We start from the raw sequence: 23,458 nt of genomic DNA, 5'->3' as shown, positions 1-23,458 counted from the left end.
TGCGTTTTACCATTGCTAAGAAAAATTCCCGCACCTCCGTGAGAGATGGGAGACCCGGCGCGTCTCAGTAATCATGCCACCGGCCTCGCGCTGTTCTCCCGCGGCCGTCAGCCTCGTCCTGCTCGCCACAGTAAACATGATGAATGGCGACTGTAGAACGCAAAAGCCGAATCCCGGACATTTTGGGCTATCTCTAAATCCCTCGCAAACTCATCACGTAGGCTAGCTTTGTTGTTTTAAACTGCGCACTCTTACCGGTAGGCGTGGCCTCCTAAGACAGCGAAGCAAGTGCATTCTGGGAGTTGTTGTCTTTCATCCACATAAGCCAAAAATACATTTTCTGGCTTTTCTCAGTCTAGAAAGCTCCAAATTCAAAAATGTCTTCACATTTCTTCTACTTAAATGACCTATTTTAAATACACATTCATCTTCCCAGAGGTGAAGTATCCCTTTAAGCGCCTAAGACAATTGAAAAGTGCCTTTAGGATGCCAAAGGTCATCTCGATCTTGACCCTGGTTTTACCTAGGGCCACATTGAAGCAGCTCTGTGGCCCTTCTGAGGGTCAGGATAGGGGGTTAGCAAAAACCTCTGGCATGCATAAACCGGTCTCCTACCAACAGGCCATCAAAAAGTCCTGTCATAGAACAGAAAAGTTTTGCTGTGTCATAATTAAAATGAACAATTTAAAGTGTTTTATACTGTACCAAATTTAAAGTGTTTTATACTGTACCAAATTTAACTTGCCTTCCTCAAAGCGCTGACACAACATAGACTCATGAAAAATGCAGATGAAATGTACAGTAAATCATTGTCCTATCTATTAGTTACTATTCATTTAAAGATTTACAGCGGGGGAAATAAGTATTGAACACGTCATCATTTTTCTCAGTAAATACTGTGGGCCCTATCTTGCACCCAGCGCAATTGACTTTGTACACCGATGCATGTATCATTCCTATTTTGCACCCGCGCAAAGCGGACTTTTCCCTCCACAGATGCACGTCGGTTAACTAAGAAATACACTTGCGCTCCCCGGGGCGGTTCAGCGCAAAGAGGAGGCGTGTTCCGGCGCAAACGTTCCCTCATGCTATTTTACAGGTTTAGAAAACAATTGCGCCACTGACCGAAAAAAAACAGTTTAAAGTCAGTGGCGCGTTGCGCATGTTATTCATATGCTATTTTAAGGGCGCATGCTTGGCCATAATCAATGTAGCGTGTTCACAACGCGCATACACTTTGATTCTCTCATCTACACACAGACGCAGTGTACATTATACGCATACATTATTACGATAGATAGATAGATAGATAGATAGATAGATAGATAGATAGATAGATAGATAGATAGATAGATAGATAGATAGATAGATAGATAGATAGATAGATAGATAGATAGATAGATAGATAGATAGACATTTTATTATAAAAGCATACATCTAGCTTACACATTTACCCAAATTATCATACGCCTGTTTAACCGAAGTTAATTTGGGTGTGTTTCTCCATCCCCAACGTCCCTGACGAGGAAGATAAGACAATATCTCAAAGATAAGATATTCCTTCTGTGGAAAATCTGTATCTTTCATACAAGTAAGTATCAGGAAAGTCAAGGGGATTTTGTCTGTCCCTACAAACCCTTTCTCTACAAAGTGCTCGTCTAACAATTTGCGCGGAGATGTCCACAGGATTTGGAAGAAAAGGTGAGGCCATTGCAACAGAGAACAGACGATGGGAACTAGTTACGTCACCTATATGTTTCTTTGCTCACAGCTGATTGGTCAAATTTCAATCTGAGATCTCGAATCCAGAACATAACCTGCCCCGAAACAGGTTAGCAGTGCAACGTAAGATACCATAGCGACAAACACCGATTAAAGCCGAGCTACTTTTAGAGTACCTAAAACCTAGGGTTTCCGCAAACTAATCTAAAGCTTACCTGGCTAGCCACCTAAACTGGCTTCATGGTACAGGCCCCTGGTAGATACTATTACAGGGAACAGGAACAAAACATAATCCTGACAACACCCAAAGGTGAATCAGATACTTAGATATAAAAGAAACGTAAACAATATGCAAACTCTTGTATTTCCTTATCAATATTTCCATAATATGCGAGTCAATAACATAACCAATGCTTCATCACACAGAGCCGAGAGGTTTGGTGAATTAACCATCTTCAACCAATCAATTAGCTATATATTGACCTAATGATACAAACTTATAATCTTTGTCCTCCTGAAGATATCATTGTTTCATAATCATATTCTTTCTCATGAAATTCTCAGTTACCTCAGAAATGTAACAGCAGTTCACTGAATGATAACAGACCTGAAGCCTTTACATGCAATAATGATGTTTGATTGTTTAATATGCATGGATCCATTCAACAAGTTTGATCTCCCCCGATCCACCTACAAGCCAAACAGACCAACAAAGAGCACTATTTGTTTTCACTTCATGTGCTCTCACCTTAATTTCCTCCTAAACCGATTCCTATTCCTTTCAGAAGACTAAAGTTCAGGATTTAATCATTAATAGTGAAGCTGAAGAAAATTATGTCACAGTTATTTAGACTTCTTTCGAAAATAAGTCTAAAGTGTAAAAGCTTTATAAGCTTTATTATTAAGGAATATTATGGATAAATGAAAAAAGCAAATAAATACATAGGCTACTGTACACATCTACAGTATGTATGCTACTGATTTGACAATTATTCTCTACAAAATAAATTCAAATAAAATTGACAAAAGAGAAAATTTCTCTTTCCATTTGCTTAACGCGCCAATAAGTCCACACCTGTAACGTATGGCTGTTGTATAAAGAGCGCATAACAAAGGAGACAGGGAAGGCGGGCACTCCGGAGGAGGGTATAGAACAGGAGTGGAATGAAAACAGTCCATAGGGGAGTGGAGAGAGGGAGGGAGGAGCCAAGAGCAGAAGGAGCCAGGCAGGGACCCGGGCGCAGCCAGCGAGATGTTGCATGACAGAGTCGCAGGAGGGAGGAGCTATGGTGGAGGCCTGGGAGATACTATCACAGGGAACAGGAACAAAACATAATCCTGACAACACCCAAAGGTGAATCAGATACAAGGTCATAAATCTTACTCTGCTCAACTTGACAGCTGAATTGACGACGACATACTACTGTCCCACACATTATCCTGAGATAAAAGGTAAAAATAATAATAATAAAAAAAAAAAATATATATATATATATATTAATGCTAATTATTATGATTCTTAAAGTTAATTAAACGTTTTATTTGTGTGCTGTATTTCAAATCTTTAGAATCCGCACATGCTCAAATGTTTATTACTTCGTCACCTATTGCACTATGTGGTGATTTAGGTAATGTTATGTATGCTTTTGAATGAGATATGTGCGCCATTACACTGTACCATATCGGAAAAAGATCGTCAGAGATTCACAAATTAAATTTTACTTTGTACTTCATTCAAAACTATACTGCCAGAAAGCACTGTGAATGCAATCACCATTTGAACTATTGCGTTTTGACAATTTTGCTAATTAATTATTGTGAATATAGCCTATCTTACCTGTTTTTTTAATACTGTATAACGTACATTTTTAAGAAATGGTTAATGTTGGGTTTAGAGGGTGGAGTGGGATTAGCTTCACAAAAATATCTGTTTATTGCTATATTTTAACAATGTTCCTCGGTCAACACATTCCTGTCCAAAAACGTAGTGCTAACAATGGAAATTTGCATTCAGAAGTTATACCTTTTGGGGGTATGAGACCATTTGCCTAGAGACCAACCCTCCTTGTGTGCCAGTTATCTCTAAACTCTTAAAAACCTTATTACCTTTTGTTTTACTTGTTTGGCAATGAGACATTTGTACCAGTCACCCGAGAAATGTCAAATTATACTAAACATGTATAATACTCTATGATAATCATTCACATTAAACCATTTAGATTCTTGGGTGAGTTTTTGGTGATCTTCGCATGGGGGAGAAGGAGTGGGAGATGAGGGAATGAAATATAGATTAGGATGACTCGGAGGTGAGACTTTTGTTTCGATAGTGCACAAGGGGGAGTTCAAATGTTAATTTCCAGCAAGGTCCTTTGTCTTATCGAGGAGTGGTCATTCCTCAACCAGTTCTTCCAGTTTTTCCAGTCTTACACCCTGACAACATGCCCCTCCCCTTGTTATATCGTTATCGCCCCGTTCTTGTGTTAAAAATAAGGTGGTATGGCAAGCCGTTTTAGCATTAAATACCCCTGGCTGTTACTAGTAGTAATTTAGTTTTGACTAGTCAAAATTCAAATTCCAGATATCTTAATTCCAATTTTGACTGGCCTTAATTGGAATTAAGATATCTACAATGTGACAATGACTAGTCATAATATGCATTGAAGATATCTACAATGTTATTTTGACTAGTCATAATATACATTTGAGGTATGAAGTACTAGTATCTATTTAATAGGTACTAGTATCTAACAGTGATGGGAATAACGGCGTTATAAATAAACGGCGTTACTAACGGCGTTATTTTTTTCAGTAACGAGTAATCAAACTAATTACTGCTTCCTCCATTACAACGCCGTTACCGTTACTGTCAATAAAAATGCGGCGTTACTATAGTTGAGCTCACTGAAGCGGTTTTCATCCGAGTAGGCTCTCTCTCAGCCATAGGAGCTGCAAAGTTTTTTTCTCTGGTGTGTGAGTGTTTATGAGGCGCCGGACTGTACAAAAGCGAGGCGAATGCCGCGAGCGCGCTCGACAGTGCGCGAGAGAGAACGAGTGTGTCCGAGAACGCACTCGACAGTGCGCGAGAGAGACCGAATGTGTCCGAGCATAAATACTGTATTTATAAATAAATTACACATTTCAGCATTAGAATAATATATGTAGCATATTGGTATCATATGCAATGTTTTAATTAGTTTATATAACATAAACTCCAAAATAACCTGCAGGGAACGTTCAAACATATTTGTTTGACGGTTGTGAACACGTGCGGCAAACATGACTAGAATTTGGCTAAAATAAATAACCTCTGATGATGACGTTCTCTGTAGGTTATAAAAATAAACCCATAAAAGATTATATTGTATTATTATTATTTATGTTGATACATTGTTCAGTATTATATTGAGAGCACTTTTTGTTAAACTTACTATTGTGAGGAAGAAAAAACTTAGGCTATACAGTATGTCTACCAGTTGTAAAGGTGTGTGAGTTTTATCATTTTAATTATATGCACTAGTGTATGAATATTTTTATAAGGCTACTATTTATTTATTTCTTAAGAAGCATGATTTATTGACTTATGACTTATTTGTTGGCCAGTTGTGGTCTGTGCAATAAATATTAAAAGTTCTAAACCATCTATTATTTTGTTGTTCCACTATAGTAATGATAATATTTTAATATTTAAGTTAATAGGTGTCTCTCACATTGTCCCACAGAAACATTAAAATAGTGTAGATTAGTGTACAATGTTTAATAATAATAAGATGTTCTATTTAGTGTCCATTTCATTCATTTAACATTTCATATTGGGGGTTACTTTTTTTAAGTAACGCAATAGTTACTTTCCCTAGTAATTAGTTACTTTTGTAATGATGTAATTCAGTTACTAACGCAGTTACTTTTCGTGAGAAGTAACTAGTAACTATAACTAATTACTTTTTTTAAGTAACTTACCCAACACTGGTATCTAATGAATAAGTACTAGTATCTAATAATAAGTACTAGTAACTAATGAATAAGTACTAGTATCTAATAAATAAGAACTATATCTAATGAATAAGTAGTACCTAATATATAAGAACTAGTCACTATTGGAATAAGTACTAGTATCTAATAAATAAGAACTAGTATCTAATGAATAAGTACTAGTATCTTTTAAAAGGTACTAGTACCTAAAGAATAAGCACTAGTATCTAAATAATAGGCACTAGTACCTAAAGAATAAGCACTAGTTGCTAATGAATAAGGACTAGTACTTAATGGAATAGATACTAGTATCTAAAAAAATAAGTACTAGTAGCATGAAAATAGAGACTAGTCGGTTTAAATGATTAAATGTTAAAACGGCTTGCCATATACTTATTCATTAGATACTAGTACTTATTCCAATAGTGACTAGTAACTATTCTTTTGTTACTAGTAACAAATACAATTTTTTTGCCATGGACTTCTATGGGGATCTGAAACTATTCAGTTCTGACTAGTATGTATTCCAATTGTGACTAGTACATATATATTAGATACTAGTAGTTATTAATTAGGTACTAGTACTTATTTTTTAGATACTAGTACTTATTCAATAGATACTAGTTAGTACTTATTTATTAGACACTAGTATCTTTTGTAATTGTTACTAGTAACTATTCTTATTTTAGTCACAACTGCTTTTTTACTCGTCTTATGTTATGACTAGTCAGCGAACACAGCAACTAGTCACTGAACAACTAGTCACTGAACACAGCAAAATATGGTCATCATGGATCTCTTGCTAGAATACAATACAACACTCCCACCTTGTGGGCATGACCTGATAAGATGTAATCTTTGAAATCAATTTGGAGACATTGTCTACCATGAAAGTCTCAGTAATTCAATCAGAATGCAAAACAAAATGTCCCTACCCTCCATCACTTTTTGTTTTGACAGGGAACTTACTGAGCTGAGGATTTTTGGTCTGTGAGAGCAGATCTGTCAATGGCTTCAAATACCATAAACTTCATCACTTGGAATGTTAATGGACTTAAGCGACACATAGATCAGAAATTTCAAGAACTACAAAATGTGGATGTTATTTTATTACAAGAGACGCACATTGGAGAAGGAGATGAAAATATTGTAGAAGACTTTAAAGATGAGTGGCATATTTTCTACACAAAGTTTACCTCCTATAGTAAGGGATCAGCCATACTAGTGAGGAAAACACTAGATTTCAAATACATAAGTGACGAAAAAGATAACAGTGGAGCTTATGTTGTGTTGAAATGTAAACTGGAAGGTCAGTCGTACACTCTTGTTAGTGTTTATAATCATCACACAGACACAAAAACCCTTGATAAACTTTCAAGGTACCTGCAGTCAATGACCACAGGGCTGCTGGTGATTGGTGGAGATTTCAACACAGTTCTCAATAGATTTATCGACAAAAAAATGAACAATTTGATAATAAACAGTACTCATAGTAAACTGCTGTTATTTGTAGAGAGGTTCATGAAATCTCTTCAGCTGGTTGATGTCTGGAGAAGAAAGAACCCCATAAAGCAAGATTATACGTTCTACATTAAAGACTCTCCTGTGTCCAGGCTGGATTACTTTTTTGTTCCAGAAGAATGTATGTGGCGTGTCGGAGTTTGTGCAATAAGAGACTTAGAGAAAAGTGAAAAAAAAGACCACCGGCCTGTGTCTTTAGAGATCAACATCCCTGAGATGCCTATTCAGAAAGATCCACAGATACAAACAATCTTCCAATGGCTGAATCTAAAAAAGGATCTTTTGACAGATGAGACTGGTTCATCAATGGGTGAAGAGAGCTCAAATGCAGTCAGTGAGGTTGACATTGTGTCAGCTGTACAATCTCTTCAAGTGTCAGACACACCGAGACCAGACGGCACCCCAGCATCCTCCTATAAAGACAAAATTCAGGATCTAATTTTATACATAAAGATGCTCTATGACAGAATCCACAGCGGTGCGTTTAACTGCTCTGAGGCACACTTTAATGAAACTGTGAAAAGTCCACATGATGATAGTCAACACTTTTTTAATGTTGACTACCTCATCATTGCAACTATTCTGGCAAGACGCCTAGATGACGTCATCGAGTCCCTTCCAAAGGGGCGGGTACAAAGAGAGTCAGCTGCTGTCATGATCACTCCCAAAACACATCATGCTTTAATAAGTTTGAGTCATATTAAGGATGAGCTAGAACAGCAAAAACGGTCAAACCCGACTCTGAGCCAGGATCTTCTCATGATAGAAAATCTCCTCAGTGATGCAAAAGAAGATTTTTCAGTTGAGAAATACAAACTGCTACATCAGGGCTGCCCTTTGACCCCAGGACTCATAATGTTGGCTCTAAAAAGCTATGCCTCACAGTTATTTGGACATTTAGAAAAGTCTGGGGTTTTTATTTTCAAACAAAGTGTGATAGTTTGCTTTCAACCTGAGGACCTAGAAATGGTCAAAGCTACTGTGGAGAACAATACAACTGAAGTATATGAAATAGAGATATTATTCAAAGGAAATGGTGAACTGCTACAATTAAACTGCCTAGGAATTGATGCTAAGGATGAGGACTGGGACAAAGAATCAGAAGAAAACTGCTCTAAAACAGATGAAAGGGATGATGGGAGTAAGGTGTATGAAGAGAGTGAATATGAGTCTAAAATCTCTGAGGAAGATGAATCAATGGAAGTCGATGTAAGGTGAGGATAATGAATAAAAGGGCATGGGCATTTGGACAAAGACACCTGAAGTACTCCGAGCACATGGGTTAAAATCCTTCCTAAATTCTGACTTTACCCAATATAAACAATTATGCTTTAAACATACTTTAATGAAGATTAGGAGAAACTGTCATTCCAAAGTGACTCACAGTTCTTGGGTTTTGCTCAGGAGCAAAAGTGGTGAGCCGGAGCAGAGAAATGTTCCCAACTCGATTATTAAAGTGGCTCATTCATTTTACCATGAGCCATTTAGGCTATAAACCAGTTAGAAAAAAAAAGAAGAAAAAAAAAAAACAGTTTACATAATTTGGTCTACTATTTTCCTGTTGATCTCTGTGAAGCCGCTTTGACAATCTGTATTGTATAAAAGCACTGCCAAAAAAAGGTGACTTAATTGAATTATAGCATAAAAGCGTCAGCTAAATGAATAAATGTAATTAACTGGAAATACAATTTGCAGTATCTGTTGATTTGGGACAGTAGTTCTGTACATATTTTGAGGACATCATAATTAGTAAAGCTGTACATTTTATAATTAGTAAAGCTGTACATTTTATAATTAATGCTTTCTTTTTTTTTCTTTTTTTTTTCTTTACTATAATTAGTAGATACGCCATTTCTGGATCACTGAAAGAAGAGATGGAAACATTTCATGGGATGAAGAAGAACATACCTCCACTTCTTCCTGTACCATCACAATCTTCATCTTCCTCTGATGGTGAGCAAATAAATTAATTATAATAACAAATATAATTATTAGTTGTAATTAGAACTAAATAGTTGAAAAAAAATTGGTTGGTAAAAAAAAAAAAGAAGAAATTTCCTTTCCCTTTAAACCCTCGCTTATCGGGCTTATGCTACTCTGAACAATGCCTGAACTTCATATTTTGAGCACTTCTTGCTTTGTTTTTTGCCTCTTCACGATGACTCGCTTAATTTAGTCATAATTTGTCTAAGTCGCTTTGGACAAAAGCGTCTGCTAAATGACAATGTATATGTAAATGTAAATGTAAAAAACAATAGATCTTTAATAAGAATGTATGTTCCTTCCCCTCCAGGACTTTCCATCCATCCCACAATGACTAGACAAGGTATACAAATTAAAGATCATTGTACATTCTTTGATTGAGGCAAAATAATGAGTGGAATGAATTCTCTGATATAGGTACTAAAAGAAAGCGTGATCATAAATCATCCGACTCGAGAATGGATTCACCGCTGACAATAGGCAAGTAAAAACTGAATCTGTCCACCTGCCACTTGTAACTAATCACTTGGTTGCCTAATAGTCATACAGGTATCACATTCATCCATCATTGATCCAAACTGTTTGTCCTATATAGCGTCACAGGGATGCTGGAGCCTATCCCAGCATCTCAGGCCGTAGTCAAAGAAACACCCTGGACAGATGGCCAGTCCATCACAGGGATAATTCACACAGACATACAATTTAGAGTCTCCAGTTCACCTGTCCTGCAATTATTTTGATTGTGGGGGAAACCAGAGTGCCCGGAGGAAACCCACAGCAACACAGAACAGGGAAACGCCTTGGTTATGACTGTAACCTCGATTCCCTGAAGAGGGTATGAGATGCTGTGTCGATTAAAGCTGTGGGAACGCTCTGCGTGATTACGTCTTGAAGCACAAGTGAAATCAGTCCAATGGTGTGGCAGAACGTCAGAGGCGGTGGGCGACATGAATCAGGAAACTAGGAAACAGGCATGTAGGAAGTATGGCAGGGCGACGCAGTGTCTCGTTCCTTCTTCAGGGAACCGAGGTTATAGTTGATTGACGCTGTGTGAAACGTCTATACTAACGTCACCATAGCAAGAAGTGTTTGTCCTGTGTGAAATTGTGAAGAGCAGCACTAGGACGAGAGCACCTGGGAACCTGGTGTAGAGTCCAGGTTCAGAGAGTAGAACCTCCCGAATGTATGCGGCCTGCCACATCGCAAACGTTGTGAAGAGAAACTACTGACACAAGAGATTTACGGGCAGCCATACTCCTAGTAGAGTCGGAATGGACTGACATAGCCAATGTCTGACCTACTCATAAGTGAGTGAGATAGCCTCAACTACCCACTTGCTCATTATCTGCTTTGATGCTGGGAATCCTTTGTAAGGGGGGCTCAAAACATATGAACAGTTGTTACGATTTACACCACAGGGCAGCTCTGTGGACATAACCATCCAGTGCCCTAACACAGCAGTTTATTCTTTTCCTGGTCTGGATCATGAAAGGGAGAAGGACAGAAGGAACGTTCCTTAGGAATGCAGCCAGGCCTAGGGTGATGAAATGCCTTGACCCTTCCAGGCGCAAACTCCAGGCACAAAGTTGAAACTGACAAGGCTTGCAGATTTCCTATTCTTTTAAGAGAAGTGATAGCGAGGAGAAACAAAGCTTTCAAGGTCAGGAACTTGGCTGGAACCTCCTCAATAGGCTCAAAGGGAACCAGGGATAGGCCTTAAAGTACAATGGCCAAATCCCAGGTCGGCACCCTGATGCGAGCTCTGGGCCTCAGACTCAAAGTATCACGGAGGAAACTAGATACTCAAGTGTTTCTCCTTAAATAGATTCCACCCAAAGGAATGTGGTAAGCAGCTATGGCAACCAGATAAACCTTTAAAGTAGACAGGGATAGTCCTGCAGTGAAAAACTCTTGCAGGAACTCCAGCACTTTACCAAAAGGGCAGTTAACTGGGTCCAGCTGACGATCACTGCACCAAGAAGTGAACATTCTCCACTTCAAGGCTTACAGTTTCCCTGTGGAGGGAGCTCTGGAGTGAAGTATGATCCCAAAAACCTCATTTGAGAGGCCAGAGTCTATGAGGTGGGCCTGGCCACTAAAGGGGCCATCAAAAGCAGATGAACTTGGTCCTGGCGAACTCTCTCCAGAACCCCCGGAAGCAGAGTGATCGGGGGAAAGGCGTACAGATGCAGCCTCAGCCACGTCTGTACCATGGCATCCAGTCCAAGAGGAGCTGGATGCTTGAGGGAGAATGGGAGTGGACAGTGAGACGTCTCTAGAGACGGAAACAGATCCACTTGGGCCTGGTCGAACACCCTCCATATTTGCTTTACCACCTTGGGGTGAAGCCTCTATTCCCCGGGCCTCAGCCCGTCTCAACAGGATGAGCTAGACTCAACCAATCGTTGATGTAGTTCATGATGCGAATACTCTGAAAGCGCAGTGGTGCTAAAGCTGCATCCACGCAGTTTGTTAAAGTGCGTGATAAAGCTAGACCAAAGGGAAGAACTCGATATTGGCATGCTTTGCCCCCGAAAGCAAACCTCAGAAACTTCCTGTGATGTGAAAGGATGGAAATGTGAAAGTATGGGTTCTTAACGTCCTGCTTCTCGGCTGGCCAGTCAACATTTAATCTGGCAACAGCACACGTTAAAACCTCCACCAGCTCCTCAAAAGCATGGTCTAAATATCCTCACTTTTGCTGAATTATTTTTACCCACTTTATCCATTTTTATCCATATTATTTTAATAAACTTTTTTTATGACAGAAATATTACTACATGTAGCCTAAATGATTTAATTCCTTCATTATCAACACTTAAATAATGCTAATGTCTAGAATAGTGAGTTAAGTTTGAATTGCGACTTCTCTTTGTCTCAGACGCTCCGCTCCTCTCAAACCAAATATGACAATTTCACAGAGGCCGCTTACTGAGGAGACAAGCTAACGCTGCTTTATTTGGGCAGGCTTTATAGTTTCCTGGTTTGTGACGTCACCTGCCTCTGACGTTTGCCACACCATTGGATTGATTTCACGTGTGCTTCAATACATTATCACGCAGAGCGTTCCCACTGCGTCACTCGACACAGCATGAGTTCCCTTGAAAGGGAACTTCATATTTACCATTTTGAGTCAAGCACCTGTGCTGTAACTGCCATTTGCTGCACAATATATATTAGAATTACATACGCACTAGTAAAACATGTAAACAATATAAAACAATATAATTAAACATCTGTCACTTATGTTGCGTACACAAATGTTATTAAATCAGAAACACGGCTGCTTTTTGTCTTCTTTGTTTCACACAGATGAGATCATGGAGAAGGCGAGGCAAATTATGAAAAGATTTCGGAAAAACTCAGATCAAATAGATACAGGCAGCAGGAAGAAGGCAACCATTGGGATTTTTGGAACATCAGGAGAAGGGAAGAGCTCCCTATTAAGTGCAATATTGGGGATAAAGTATCTACTGCCATCTGGTTGTTTTGGTGCCTGTACAGCTGTTATTACTCAGGTGGAAGCCAATCTAACTGACTCCAACTACACAGCAGAGTTTGAACTCTTCTCTAAAGAGGTATCCTCATTTGTATTCATCTGACTATGCTTTTAATCAGAGTTCTTTATAAATGTGTAAATAAATCCGACTGTAGGGAATGGAACAAAGCCATATTTTTCACTATATTGTGTTTTGTGTGCCTCTGCAGGAGTGGGAGAAAGAGCTGGAAGATCTTTTCAGAGTTTTGTCAGATGAAAGTGATGACAGGAATGATGACTTGTTGGAAATTGCTGGAGAAAAGATCACTGCACTGTATGGAGCTGATGCAGACAAGAAAACATTAGAAGAGCTCAAGAACGATGACAAATTTGAAAGATTCAATAAAAAGGAAAGATCAAACAGTTTCTCAAAAAGTGATGTAAGTTTTAGGAGACTGTTTAATATTTAACATATTAAATATATAATGCATTCTTAATTTGCTTTACAGCAAGGTAAAACAAACCAATTTATTATCTCAACAGGTCTCTGAATTTATCAATGATGTTGCAAATTACATACAACACAGCGAGTCAAGTTTCGGTGACTGGTACTGGCCGCTTGTGAAGAGTATGACGATCAAGATTCCAAATTGTCGTGAACTTCTGGAGCACATTGTGCTTGTTGATATTCCAGGATCTGGAGACTGCAACAAGATTAGAGATGATCTGTGGAAATCTGTAAATATATTACTATGCTCCTTTCAAAAGAACAGTTTAACCAGATTAACCACACAATAAATACAGTATATTATGACACTAAGAACATGTCCCCTAACTCGCTGTTATATTTCAAATTATGTAGAAACTGACAGAATGCTCTTCTGTGTGGATTGTAAGTGCTATTAATCGAGCAAGCACTGACAGTGGCCCTTGGGGGATGGTAAAGCACTGCACTGAAGAACTGGGACCAGGAGGAGAATGCAAAAGCATCAACTTCATCTGTACAAAGACTGATGAGATCGATCCAGAAGTCTATATGAGGTCTTTTGTGAATATTACATATAGGTAGTGAATGGCTGGGAAGTGGTATAATTCTAAGTCTAAATCTAATAATCGTGTATCTTTTGTTTTAATATTTCTTTTTAGATGTGCACGGCTTCTTAGAGACCAAATCCCAGAAGACAAGGTATGCAAAATGTATAGAAATGTACTATCTGTATTTGTGTAGTATTGCTCCTTTGTTTTCATACGACTAGTTGTAAGCTTGTACTGCTGGTTCGGAGTAAATTTGCTGGTTTTACTTATGTCGGTGAGAGCTAATATCATCGTGACTGCAATTTAATGAATGTAATAATTTACTAAGAGGAAAAAGAGATAGTACACAATCAACCACTGAATCAGATTTTACTATAAACCTGTGTACAGCTTATGCATGTGTGTTTTATTTTTAATCATTTAGGAAGAGAAAAATGTATGCATACTTCATAGAAATGAACAGGCCAAGATGAAGGTCAAAGAAAAGTTTGAAAAATCTAAACTTAAGGTACTACTTTCTATCTAATTTTCGTTGTTACATTACAAAAAAAAAAAAACAACAACTATATATTATATGATACGGTATATGGTTTTCTTGTAATTCTATTAATATTTCTTTACTTTTTCTTTTTTTTAGAAAATTTTCAGCGCTGACAATCAGTTTAACGTTTTTACTGTAAGTTCCAATGCATTCTTTGACCACAAGTTAAATCTGGAAACTAGTGAAACAGGTAAACTATCTTCTGTCTATTGCTTTCATTTGACCACTTTCATGGAAAAAAATAATCATGCCAAACTGTTGCTTGTGTATTTTTTTTAATTCATATAAAGTGAAAATACATTATTAAGTGATATAAAGCACTGACCAAATGAGGCCAAATCATATCATTGTCTTTATTTCTAGAAATCCCTAAGCTGCAGGATGAACTGAGGAGTCTTAACAAGAGCATTCATAAAGAACTGGTCAGAGATTATGTCAATGAAGCAAAGCGAACTTTGCTTTTAATCCAAAGCGACCAGCTAAATACAGACAAGAAAATGGTACGAGTCAAAATTAGAAAGACAAGAATTAGAGTGTATTTAGAATCCTAGAATTTAGAATGCCAATATGTATTATTATCTAATTCACTGCTCTTGTATGGATGTGTTTTAGATGGAAATGAAAGTCAAGGAATTTGAGAAGAACCTAATGACGTCACTAAATGAACTGGGCAAATATTTTGACAACATTTATAGTGATTTGGACCAGTGTCTCTCAAAGGGAGTGGAAGAATCAGTGAAATCATGTGTTGCTTCCACAGACAAAATGATAACAGTGAGTTTGATTCACATGTTTTGCATAATCACAATTTCCTTGTCCTTTTAACACTTTTTTTGTTAATTTTTTTACTCAGAATAAAGATGGAAGGGGGTTCCATAAAATCCTTGGAGCTTTGTGCAAGAACTATGGATGCTATTGGTCGAAAAATTGGGTTAAAATTTTAGACCTGAACAAAACATTGGCCAGAAATTTGCATGAATGGATTGATAAAGATTTCAATAAGATTTTTCCGTAAGTTTGGTTTCATCATTCCATTTCCAGTCTTAGAATAAAATGTAATGAAAACTTTTTACAATGCTTGTTGTTTTTAGGGCATTAGCATGATCAAGTAAATTTTATATTTTTAAGTACTTTTAATTAACATTGCTGCCATTTTGTTTACAAATTATTACAATTATATTGGAGCATAAATTGGAGCAAAGCTTGTAAACGTGGACCAACTGTAGATTACATGTATAGCAGTAAACCAGCAAATGAGACTGATGCCCAGGAAGATACAGATTGGATTTACTTTTTGTTTGTGACTAGATTAATTTGAGGCTAAATGCTTTGTTAAGGGAACAACATCCTTATGTTTGTTTCACACGACATCTGTGCAGGACCCAAAATGGACCTGCTTCTAGGAATGGGTCATTTAGACCAGCCACATACACTCTGTACAGGAAAAAATAAATTATTTACTCACGTCCCATGTAAATTATAACGCAAATATTGCATATGCTTTGGGAATTTGGCCATTCCCATCACTATTTTCTTCCAGTAAAGGCGGGCATACACTGCGATTTTACAAGCACGCGGATGATTTTTTTACTCGGGAGAAATCGCGTGGAAATAGTTTATGCTTGCATGCTCACGGCTCGCAGTGTGTGAGAGGAATTACGAACTGAGCCAAGCACGTTACGAGCACCTACCGACATCCCGATAATTTTTAAACGTTTAAAAAATTTGGGGAAGTTATGTATGTTGAAAGAAATGGCTACTGTTCTCTGCTTTTCAACAAATCATTTGCACACACATTTCTGTAATTTTTCTGTCTGAAGCTACAGTATAGCTGCCTGCAACATTGAAAGCTCTGGTCTCTATGTTTAGCGTGAAAGCTCACGTGATTGCCGCCGGCTCGGGATAAAATTTGCGCAGGACAGTCGTGCCGTGTATGAGCTGCTTTGACGAGATTATCAAGTTAACTGACTCGTAACGTGTGCAATATCTCACGACCTCCCGTGTCTGAACTCGCAACGTGTACGCCCACCTTAATTCTTTTATCAGATTTCAAGGATTCCAACCCTGTTGTGTAAAATTGTATTTTTTTAAAATTTTTGGCTCTAGTGTGACTGGAAAAACAGGGATGTCAGTGCAGGAACAGATTGACAAGTTCAGTATCATCCAAAAAGACTCTGCTAACCCCACATCTCCCATAAATAACATTCAGAACTTCATTCAAATTGAGGTGAGTTAAGTTGTTCTCTTGTTTCTTTTCTGTCGGTCTCTCGACGTAACATTGGACCGACAAATAGGAATCTCGCTTAGACAGCCAATCTACTTTGAGTGTAACTAAACGAGCCAATGGACATTGGCATGCAATTATTTGCAGCAGCTGCTCTGCCACGCAGTGTGGGTATATAATGAGTAGCAGGTGCAATTACATCTTTAGCTTTTCCCTTCGGAGCAGAGTGTTTGTTGTTCCTGCTTCTGAAGAGTTTATTTGTGAAAGAACAGCCACAGGAAGTGTTACCGGCCTCAGACCTAGGGGATATCTTGGCTGGCAGCAAAGGACACACAGGCAGTGAAGCACTGTGTATCTGTGAAAACACTGTGAAATAATAAAGAGACAGACAAAATGAGTGTCGTTCCTTTGGCGCGTCAGTTTACTTCTCAGATCATAAAACTTTAGTAACTGTAAACACTTCTTGAGTTACATACAAAAATAACTTCATCTGCACATTAACTTATGTTATATGACTCATACGTGTACACATAAGATCAGTGTTGGGGAGTAGTTAACTACAAGTAGCGACGCTACTAACTTAACTACATTTTTCAGTAGCTTGGCAGTAGCTCAGTTGCTTTTTAAACAGTGTAGCTTTTCCAGTAGCTAACTACTTTTTGCAGCAAGTAGCGGTGTAGCGCGAGCAAAAGCTACATTGCGTTTTGTCGAGCCTGCGCGAATCAGCGCGATGCAAGGATATTCTTCTTCTTGTTAGATTACAAACTAATTTTTTGCCATTACCGCCACCTGTTGTTTAATCACGCATCTTGCGGCTAACGGTTCACTGACGTACGGAAGTGGGTTGACACACCCATATTATCCATGATGGAGCAAGACGTGGCGGCAGATTTGGAGGATGGAGAAACAACTAACGTTAATTACCCATGGCCTTATTTGTCCAAGTTCATGTCTCTCAAAGAAACGACAAGTAAAGGTTACACTTTTGTATGCAATCTTATTAAGAAAATGTTCTACATGCAATTTACGTTGGATGTATATTTTGTTCTTGCAATGTTGTATTTGTTGCAATTTTGCACTTTTGACAAACAGTCTGAGATATTTGAGTGTTGTGTGTAATAAAACAATACTCTTTGAAATCATAATTGTATTGCATTGTTTTAAACACTAAATATTTTACTTAAAACATTCCTCAGACACTTATTCAGTTATTTATAATATACGTTGTTCAAAAAAATCAAAAGTAGTTTCAATGTAGCTAGCTACTTTTTGATAGTAACTTGTAGTGCAGCTAACTACTTTTCCAAAAGGGTAGCTTGACTGTAGTTTAACTACTTTAACTTACGAGTAGCTTGTAGCTTGTCAAACTACAGTTTCAGAGTAGCTTCCCCAACACTGCATAAGATATATGAATACATACACACCTGTATTCCATACCCTGTTTCACATAAAGGCAATATATAATTGATATATTATGTGGAAAGAAGAGTGTGTACAAAATAAATCAATAAAGGTTCACATAAATGTCACTCTCATTACTAGAAAGATGACAAATGTGTCACTTAAACACACAGAATGTATAAACTAAAATCCAACGCCATTTTACATACACCACTTCACCCTGATTGCCTCGTTTCACTCATTAAGCGTGTGCGCAAAGCACTCGAAATGGCGATTGAATTGTTAATGCAACAGATATACTCAACTACTCAATTAAAACACAAAAATAACAAGCACCCTCGCACTGCCAATGCACTCAAACATCACAACTAGGGGTGTCGCAATATACCGGTATTGACGATAATCGTGATATTCAAAGCATGAAATATCGACATCGTGTTAATTTAGAGCAATGCAATATACCGATATTGGCGTTTTCTAGACGCAGCGCTCGTCCGCGCCCGCGCAGCTAGAGTGAAACACTCTATCCACACCCGAAAAAAGTAAGCTGAGCTCGCCAGTATTAACAACAGAGTTCTTCGGCTTCAAAGAAAACAGCACCTTAGAGGTGGTCGCACACCGGACGAGAAGCACAGCGCCACGTCTTTAAAATTCGAACACATTCTGTATGAGTGTACACACACCGGACGAGAAGCACAGCGCGGTTCTATTCGGCGTCTGTCCGCGGCGCCCAGCAACGGCTCAGGATCTTGTTCAAAATCCTGCCGCGACACAGAGCGCAGAAAAAAGTGTTCAGATCACACACTCAGCAACTATTGTATTTAATTGTACAGTATAATCATAACATAGTACAGACATTATCTCAATTCCATAATGTCCTTAAACATAATGATATTGCTGGCCATAAACTGAGAAAGTGCGTGTCCGGTGTGCAATACCTCGAGTTGTCATAGACGCGACGCGGCTATTATTTTACTAGTCATCATGGAATGGGAAACGTGACATAAACTGTTAACAGGGGTTTCTGTGTTCATATATTTAATAAAGGGTGATTATTAAAATTAAGAACCCCGTTTTCTTTACTCATCTTATTTTTGTATTTGTATTTGCACTTGATTTTTTTATTCAAATCTGCTATCTGCATGACTTTATTGGCGCCAGTGCAACACCAGGTTTAAGAGCTTTTCAGTTCTTCAGGAAACCTTCAGACAGTGTTTGGCTTCAGTTTGAAACCAGATAAACTTCACATGCTTGTCTTCCTTCACAAAAATTTGCGGTCATCTGATGGTCACGATCGTTGCCTCTCGTGCCTGGGCATTAAGCACGCTGAGGCTGCATTCGTGGATGAGACATGTTCTCACTGCGGGAACATGTCCATCACGGTATTAAGATCTAGACTCCAATACCTCAAGAGAGGTGGAGTCTCCTTGCCTAATCCTCGTAGTGGCGCCCTTCCTGGTCACAGGTGCCAGGAGAGGTCCACTGTGCCGGGATTACGGTGAGGGGATCTTTGGAAGCCCCCCCTTCGGAAGCAGCCCTAGGACGGGGGACCTGGAGGAGGAGGAAGTTGCCTTTTGGCAGATGAAGAGAAAAGCTTCACTCCCTCCCCCGGAGGAGGGCCAGTTGGTAATTCCTAATTTTTTTTTTTTACCTCAATACCAGCGGTACCCAATTTGTCAAAAAAGGAGCAATTTCCTCAATCTCTGGGTGCCAATAGGGCATGGAGAGCAGTGGGTTGCATAAAGCCACCTCGCTGCCCTACTGCGGTTACTTTCATGTCTTGTTTCTCCCTTGACACAGGCCGTTTCTGTGCTTCACAGAAGAGAAGAGTGTCCTGTCAGTGTTGAACTGCTTGAATTTGTTCAAAGGCAGGACAGTGGCCCCACTGAAGTTATTTCAGAGGCTCCTGGGGCATATGGAAGCTGCAGTGACGCAGTTCTGCTTGTGGCTGGGGTGCCACGTACAATGGGCATGCAGTTATAGGAATGAGAACCGGTCCCAACTGCATTGGCACATTAATTGCCTCGAGTTGTTGTCTGTATGTCTTGCACTGGGCCGCCTAATAAAGCCGCTACAGGGCAAAGACGTACTGGTCCATACGGACAACATTGTGACCGTTGTTTGCATCAACCGCCAAGGTGGTCTACGCCCGCGTCGCATGTCGCAACTCGCCCACCATCTCCTCCTTTGGAGTCGGAAGCTTCTGAGGTCGCTTCCGTGCCGTTCATATTCCGGGGGTGCTCAATCGTGCAGCCGTTGAGCAGTCATGACTATCTCCATTCCCAGTGGGAAGGGCACGTTTTCCTAGTGTTAACCAATAGTCACTGAGCGGGTAATGTGGAACAGCAGTGATTAGCTTTTCTGCGTAAGCCCGATCCCCTCGATCCCCTCGATCCCCCTCTCTTTCAAGAAGGATTGGAGGCTTTCGCAATATGCTTTTTGCTTTACGCTTTGGTATGGATTCCTATTCGTCGGTCCGACGTAACGTAGAGACCGACTGAAAGGGAACGTCTCTTTTTCATATGTAACCCTTGTTACTTCCCATCGCCATGGTTGCTGTACCACCGCTGGGTAACCGGGTTACGGCTCTGCTCCTCAGCAAAAACCTAAAGATGCAATTGCACCTGCTGCTCATTTTAAACTCACACTGAGTGGCAGAGCAACTGCTGCAAATCACTGCATGCCAATGTCTATTGGCTCGTATAGTTACACTCGAAGTAGATTGGCTCTCTAAGCGAGATTCCCTTTCAACGGTCCGACGTAATGTCTCCATTCCCTCCTTCAGGGAACGAGGGTTACATACGTAACCGAGACGTTCTCTTCTCCTGACACTAATGTGTAATACTTCGGACCTGGTCCTCTATGACTTTCTTTACTTCTGTTGAAGTCTGTGTGAATCCTCATTGCTTGTAACTAAGCAGGCTTGTTTTTTATAATCCAGCAAATACAACAAACCAACTTTTAATGCAGGATTTTCTGACTTTTTTCATTTCTGACTTTTCTTGTGTATTTCCTCATATGGAAGGAAACGCAACTGAAGAAAGTGCTCATTGGAGACATTGTTAACATGAAGAAGCTGATCTACTCATCGATACAAACAACCATTCAGAGTGAAATGGCTTCTTGCTATGAAGGTAATCTAGCATTAAGAGTTCAAAAGAGTGTACTTTTTATTTAGTGCATAACAAAACCATCTTTCATTCCCTTACAAAAAATAAGTTTATTCAAGTGTGCTATTAGTATAGTTCTTTTAAACAAAAAATAAGAAACCATATTTTCAGTCTACTTATTACTTCTCAGAAATATACTTAAAAATTCACTTAAGTATAATTTGTCACATGTTGGTTGCAGCAATAAAGAAAAGTTAGCCGGATCTAAATGCAGCAACTTTTGTTCTTAGGCCACATACACACTGTAAAGTATCAGGGGCAACAACCGCATTTAAATTAAGTATACTTAATAAAATGAACTTTAAGTACTTATTTTTTTGTAAGGGTTAGGCTAATAATTGTTCTGATGTGTTCTTATTTTAGAAGCTGCAGCAATGACTGGACTCGGATCCATGATCAGAAGGCAAGAACTGTTAAGAAACAGGGTTGATGAGATAAAACAAGACATGTTCAACAAAGCCAAAATGGAAGTGCTCAAAAAATGTAATAACTTAAAGGTATTGATCTCATATTCATAAAAGACAATAATTTCTTTAGTTATACAATATAATACTATATTTGTACAATCAAATATAATCTTCTCTTGTTTCTTTATAAAGCTGCACATAATGGATGCTCTTAAAAAAAAAATAAAGCAAGCAATTGAACGCTCACAATCACAAACTGGCAAAATCCCCAGAGAGGGTAAGAGAGAACGTCATCCTATTAAACCACAGAGGCAAGAGTTTGAAAAAACAATCTTTTGCAATGTCAAGTGACTGATTAATCTTAATCGTTGTCATTTCTAGATGTCTCCGGGGATATTGAACAGCTGGACAGACTGTTGGATCAACTGTCTGACTGATGGAGATCAAGCAATAAGAAGCCAAGAGAAAAAGCACAAATCACAGAAGAAACAAAAACATAAAAATAAAGTGTAACATTTTTTAGTAAGTGTTTTCTTTAGTTTTATATTTTTATTTTATTTCTTTACTCAAAATAATTTGTCCATGTAGTTTTATTATTTTCTATATGTTTGTTTGGTGGAAGATGTATTTTATCTTAAGTTGTTAACTTAAATTTCTTGGAACTATTTATTTTAGGATTGCATGAAACATACATTGTATATTGATTTGTTGCACTGTTTTCATTGTAACTGTTTTACAGCAAAACTCGGAAATGACATTTAAAAACTAACTGTAAGAATAAATAAATCAGCTTGCAGGAATTTTAAGGTTACATGTAAACTCCCTCTCACTTCTCTATTCTGTTTTGCTGTGTTAGCTTTAGATTAGGACAGGATGAGGAGCATGAAAAAGTGTCCTTATTATTTCCCATTCAGGAAATATCTGTTGTTTTTAGAAAAGTGTGGAACAAAAGTTATTCACTTTGCCTTATATGATATATTAAGAAACTATGGCCTTGAAACTGGTAAAAACATTTACATGTATGGTAATAGCAGATAGGAGGCATTGATGATAATCTGTCCATTTGTTTACACCTTTGTAAGTCTTTGTTTAATGATGCATGAATATGCATTAAACGAACAGTATAAAACGGAATATGACCATAGAACTTTGTGTCTGCGATCATTTCTTCCAGCAGCTGTGCATTATACCGAAAGGATTAAAGGCACCAAGATACAGAAAATAATACAGAAAATGAAGCTGTCCTATTTTCAAAAAACTTTAATTTCAAGGGTCTGTTTTTTTTTTTTTTTTTTTAAATATAGTGACAAAGCAAAATATCTGTTAATAAATAAAAACAGCTATCGTTTATTTATAACGATTGCTCACAAATATAAATGTTAAATCTATTTAATAACCAGTTTTATTATAATCAAGCACAAAAAAATGTATACTGTGCATGAGTCATTGTATCAATTATATTGTTTTTTGATACTTAATATTAGATGAAAAGAAAATAAGTTCAACAAGTCGTTGTTTCCGGAAACCATAGTTCCAATGAATATTCGCAAGCAGTATCGCACAGTTGTGTGATTGGAACGACAGCTCTCCCCCTGTGGTTAGAAGCAGTTTCTTGTTTGCATGTCATCTGGACTCAATAAATCCTTATCTTGAGCAAAATAAGCAAGGTGACATTCAGTACAATCTGTATCTTTTATTTAGAATACATACAAATGTAATTTAAGTCTTTTAGTTTGCCAAAAGATTTAAAGCGTAGTTTTTCTAGTTCTAGTGCGTAAGAACAAGCCTAGATTAATTCTGGAAATAAAGCAAAAGAAAAATGAGAAAAAGTCCTCAGATGCCATGTCCGTAATTTATAGCAAAACATTTATCATTAAGTCAATCTCAAACTGATTCATTAAAGTAGTTATTACTCCACTATGTTTGTGACATCATTAACCAGTGTGGTTCAAAGACAACAGTCAAAAGATGTATAGATTATAATAAAAGTAAGAATTACTGTAAAAT

At 38.2% G+C, this 23,458-nt stretch overlaps 1 protein-coding gene across 2 annotated transcripts; it reads left to right on the top strand.

Annotated features, from left to right (window-relative positions):
• Positions 1 to 2,976: 2,976 nt before the first annotated feature.
• LOC311300236 (nuclear GTPase SLIP-GC-like) lies at positions 2,977 to 22,594 on the top strand. Of its 2 annotated transcripts, none has more exons than XM_084424389.1 (19): positions 2,977 to 3,174; positions 9,053 to 9,165; positions 9,506 to 9,538; positions 9,613 to 9,675; positions 12,508 to 12,773; positions 12,904 to 13,113; positions 13,217 to 13,411; positions 13,536 to 13,714; positions 13,820 to 13,859; positions 14,133 to 14,216; positions 14,346 to 14,439; positions 14,613 to 14,749; positions 14,862 to 15,023; positions 15,103 to 15,260; positions 16,356 to 16,476; positions 20,900 to 21,008; positions 21,408 to 21,541; positions 21,644 to 21,728; positions 21,833 to 22,594. In XM_084424389.1, exons 2-19 carry the CDS (start codon positions 9,087 to 9,089, stop codon positions 21,886 to 21,888), a joined length of 2,205 nt encoding a protein of 734 aa, XP_084280515.1. In that variant the 5' UTR covers positions 2,977 to 3,174; positions 9,053 to 9,086; the 3' UTR covers positions 21,889 to 22,594. The 2 variants fall into 2 exon arrangements, with proteins under 2 accessions (XP_084280515.1, XP_084280514.1); XM_084424388.1 differs by lacking the exon at positions 2,977 to 3,174 and adding an exon at positions 6,671 to 8,426.
• The last annotated feature ends 864 nt before the right edge of the window (positions 22,595 to 23,458 follow it).

The sequence above is a fragment of the Rutilus rutilus genome (assembly GCF_951802725.1).
Source record: "Rutilus rutilus genome assembly, chromosome: 11".
NCBI classification, from domain to species: Eukaryota; Metazoa; Chordata; class Actinopteri; order Cypriniformes; family Leuciscidae; genus Rutilus; species Rutilus rutilus.
Note: the sequence above shows the minus strand (reverse complement) of the source record. Positions and strands in the feature narration are given on the sequence as shown.

Excerpts from the sequence above, each read along its gene's own strand:
- LOC311300236 (XM_084424388.1), top strand. The coding sequence starts at position 6,700 with ATGGCTTCAAATACCATAAACTTCATCACTTGGAATGTTAATGGACTT. Across the intron at positions 9,676-12,507 it reads GGATTCACCGCTGACAATAG|ATGAGATCATGGAGAAGGCG; the intron begins GCAAGTAAAAAC and ends TGTTTCACACAG. Across the intron at positions 13,860-14,132 it reads ACCAAATCCCAGAAGACAAG|GAAGAGAAAAATGTATGCAT; the intron begins GTATGCAAAATG and ends TTAATCATTTAG.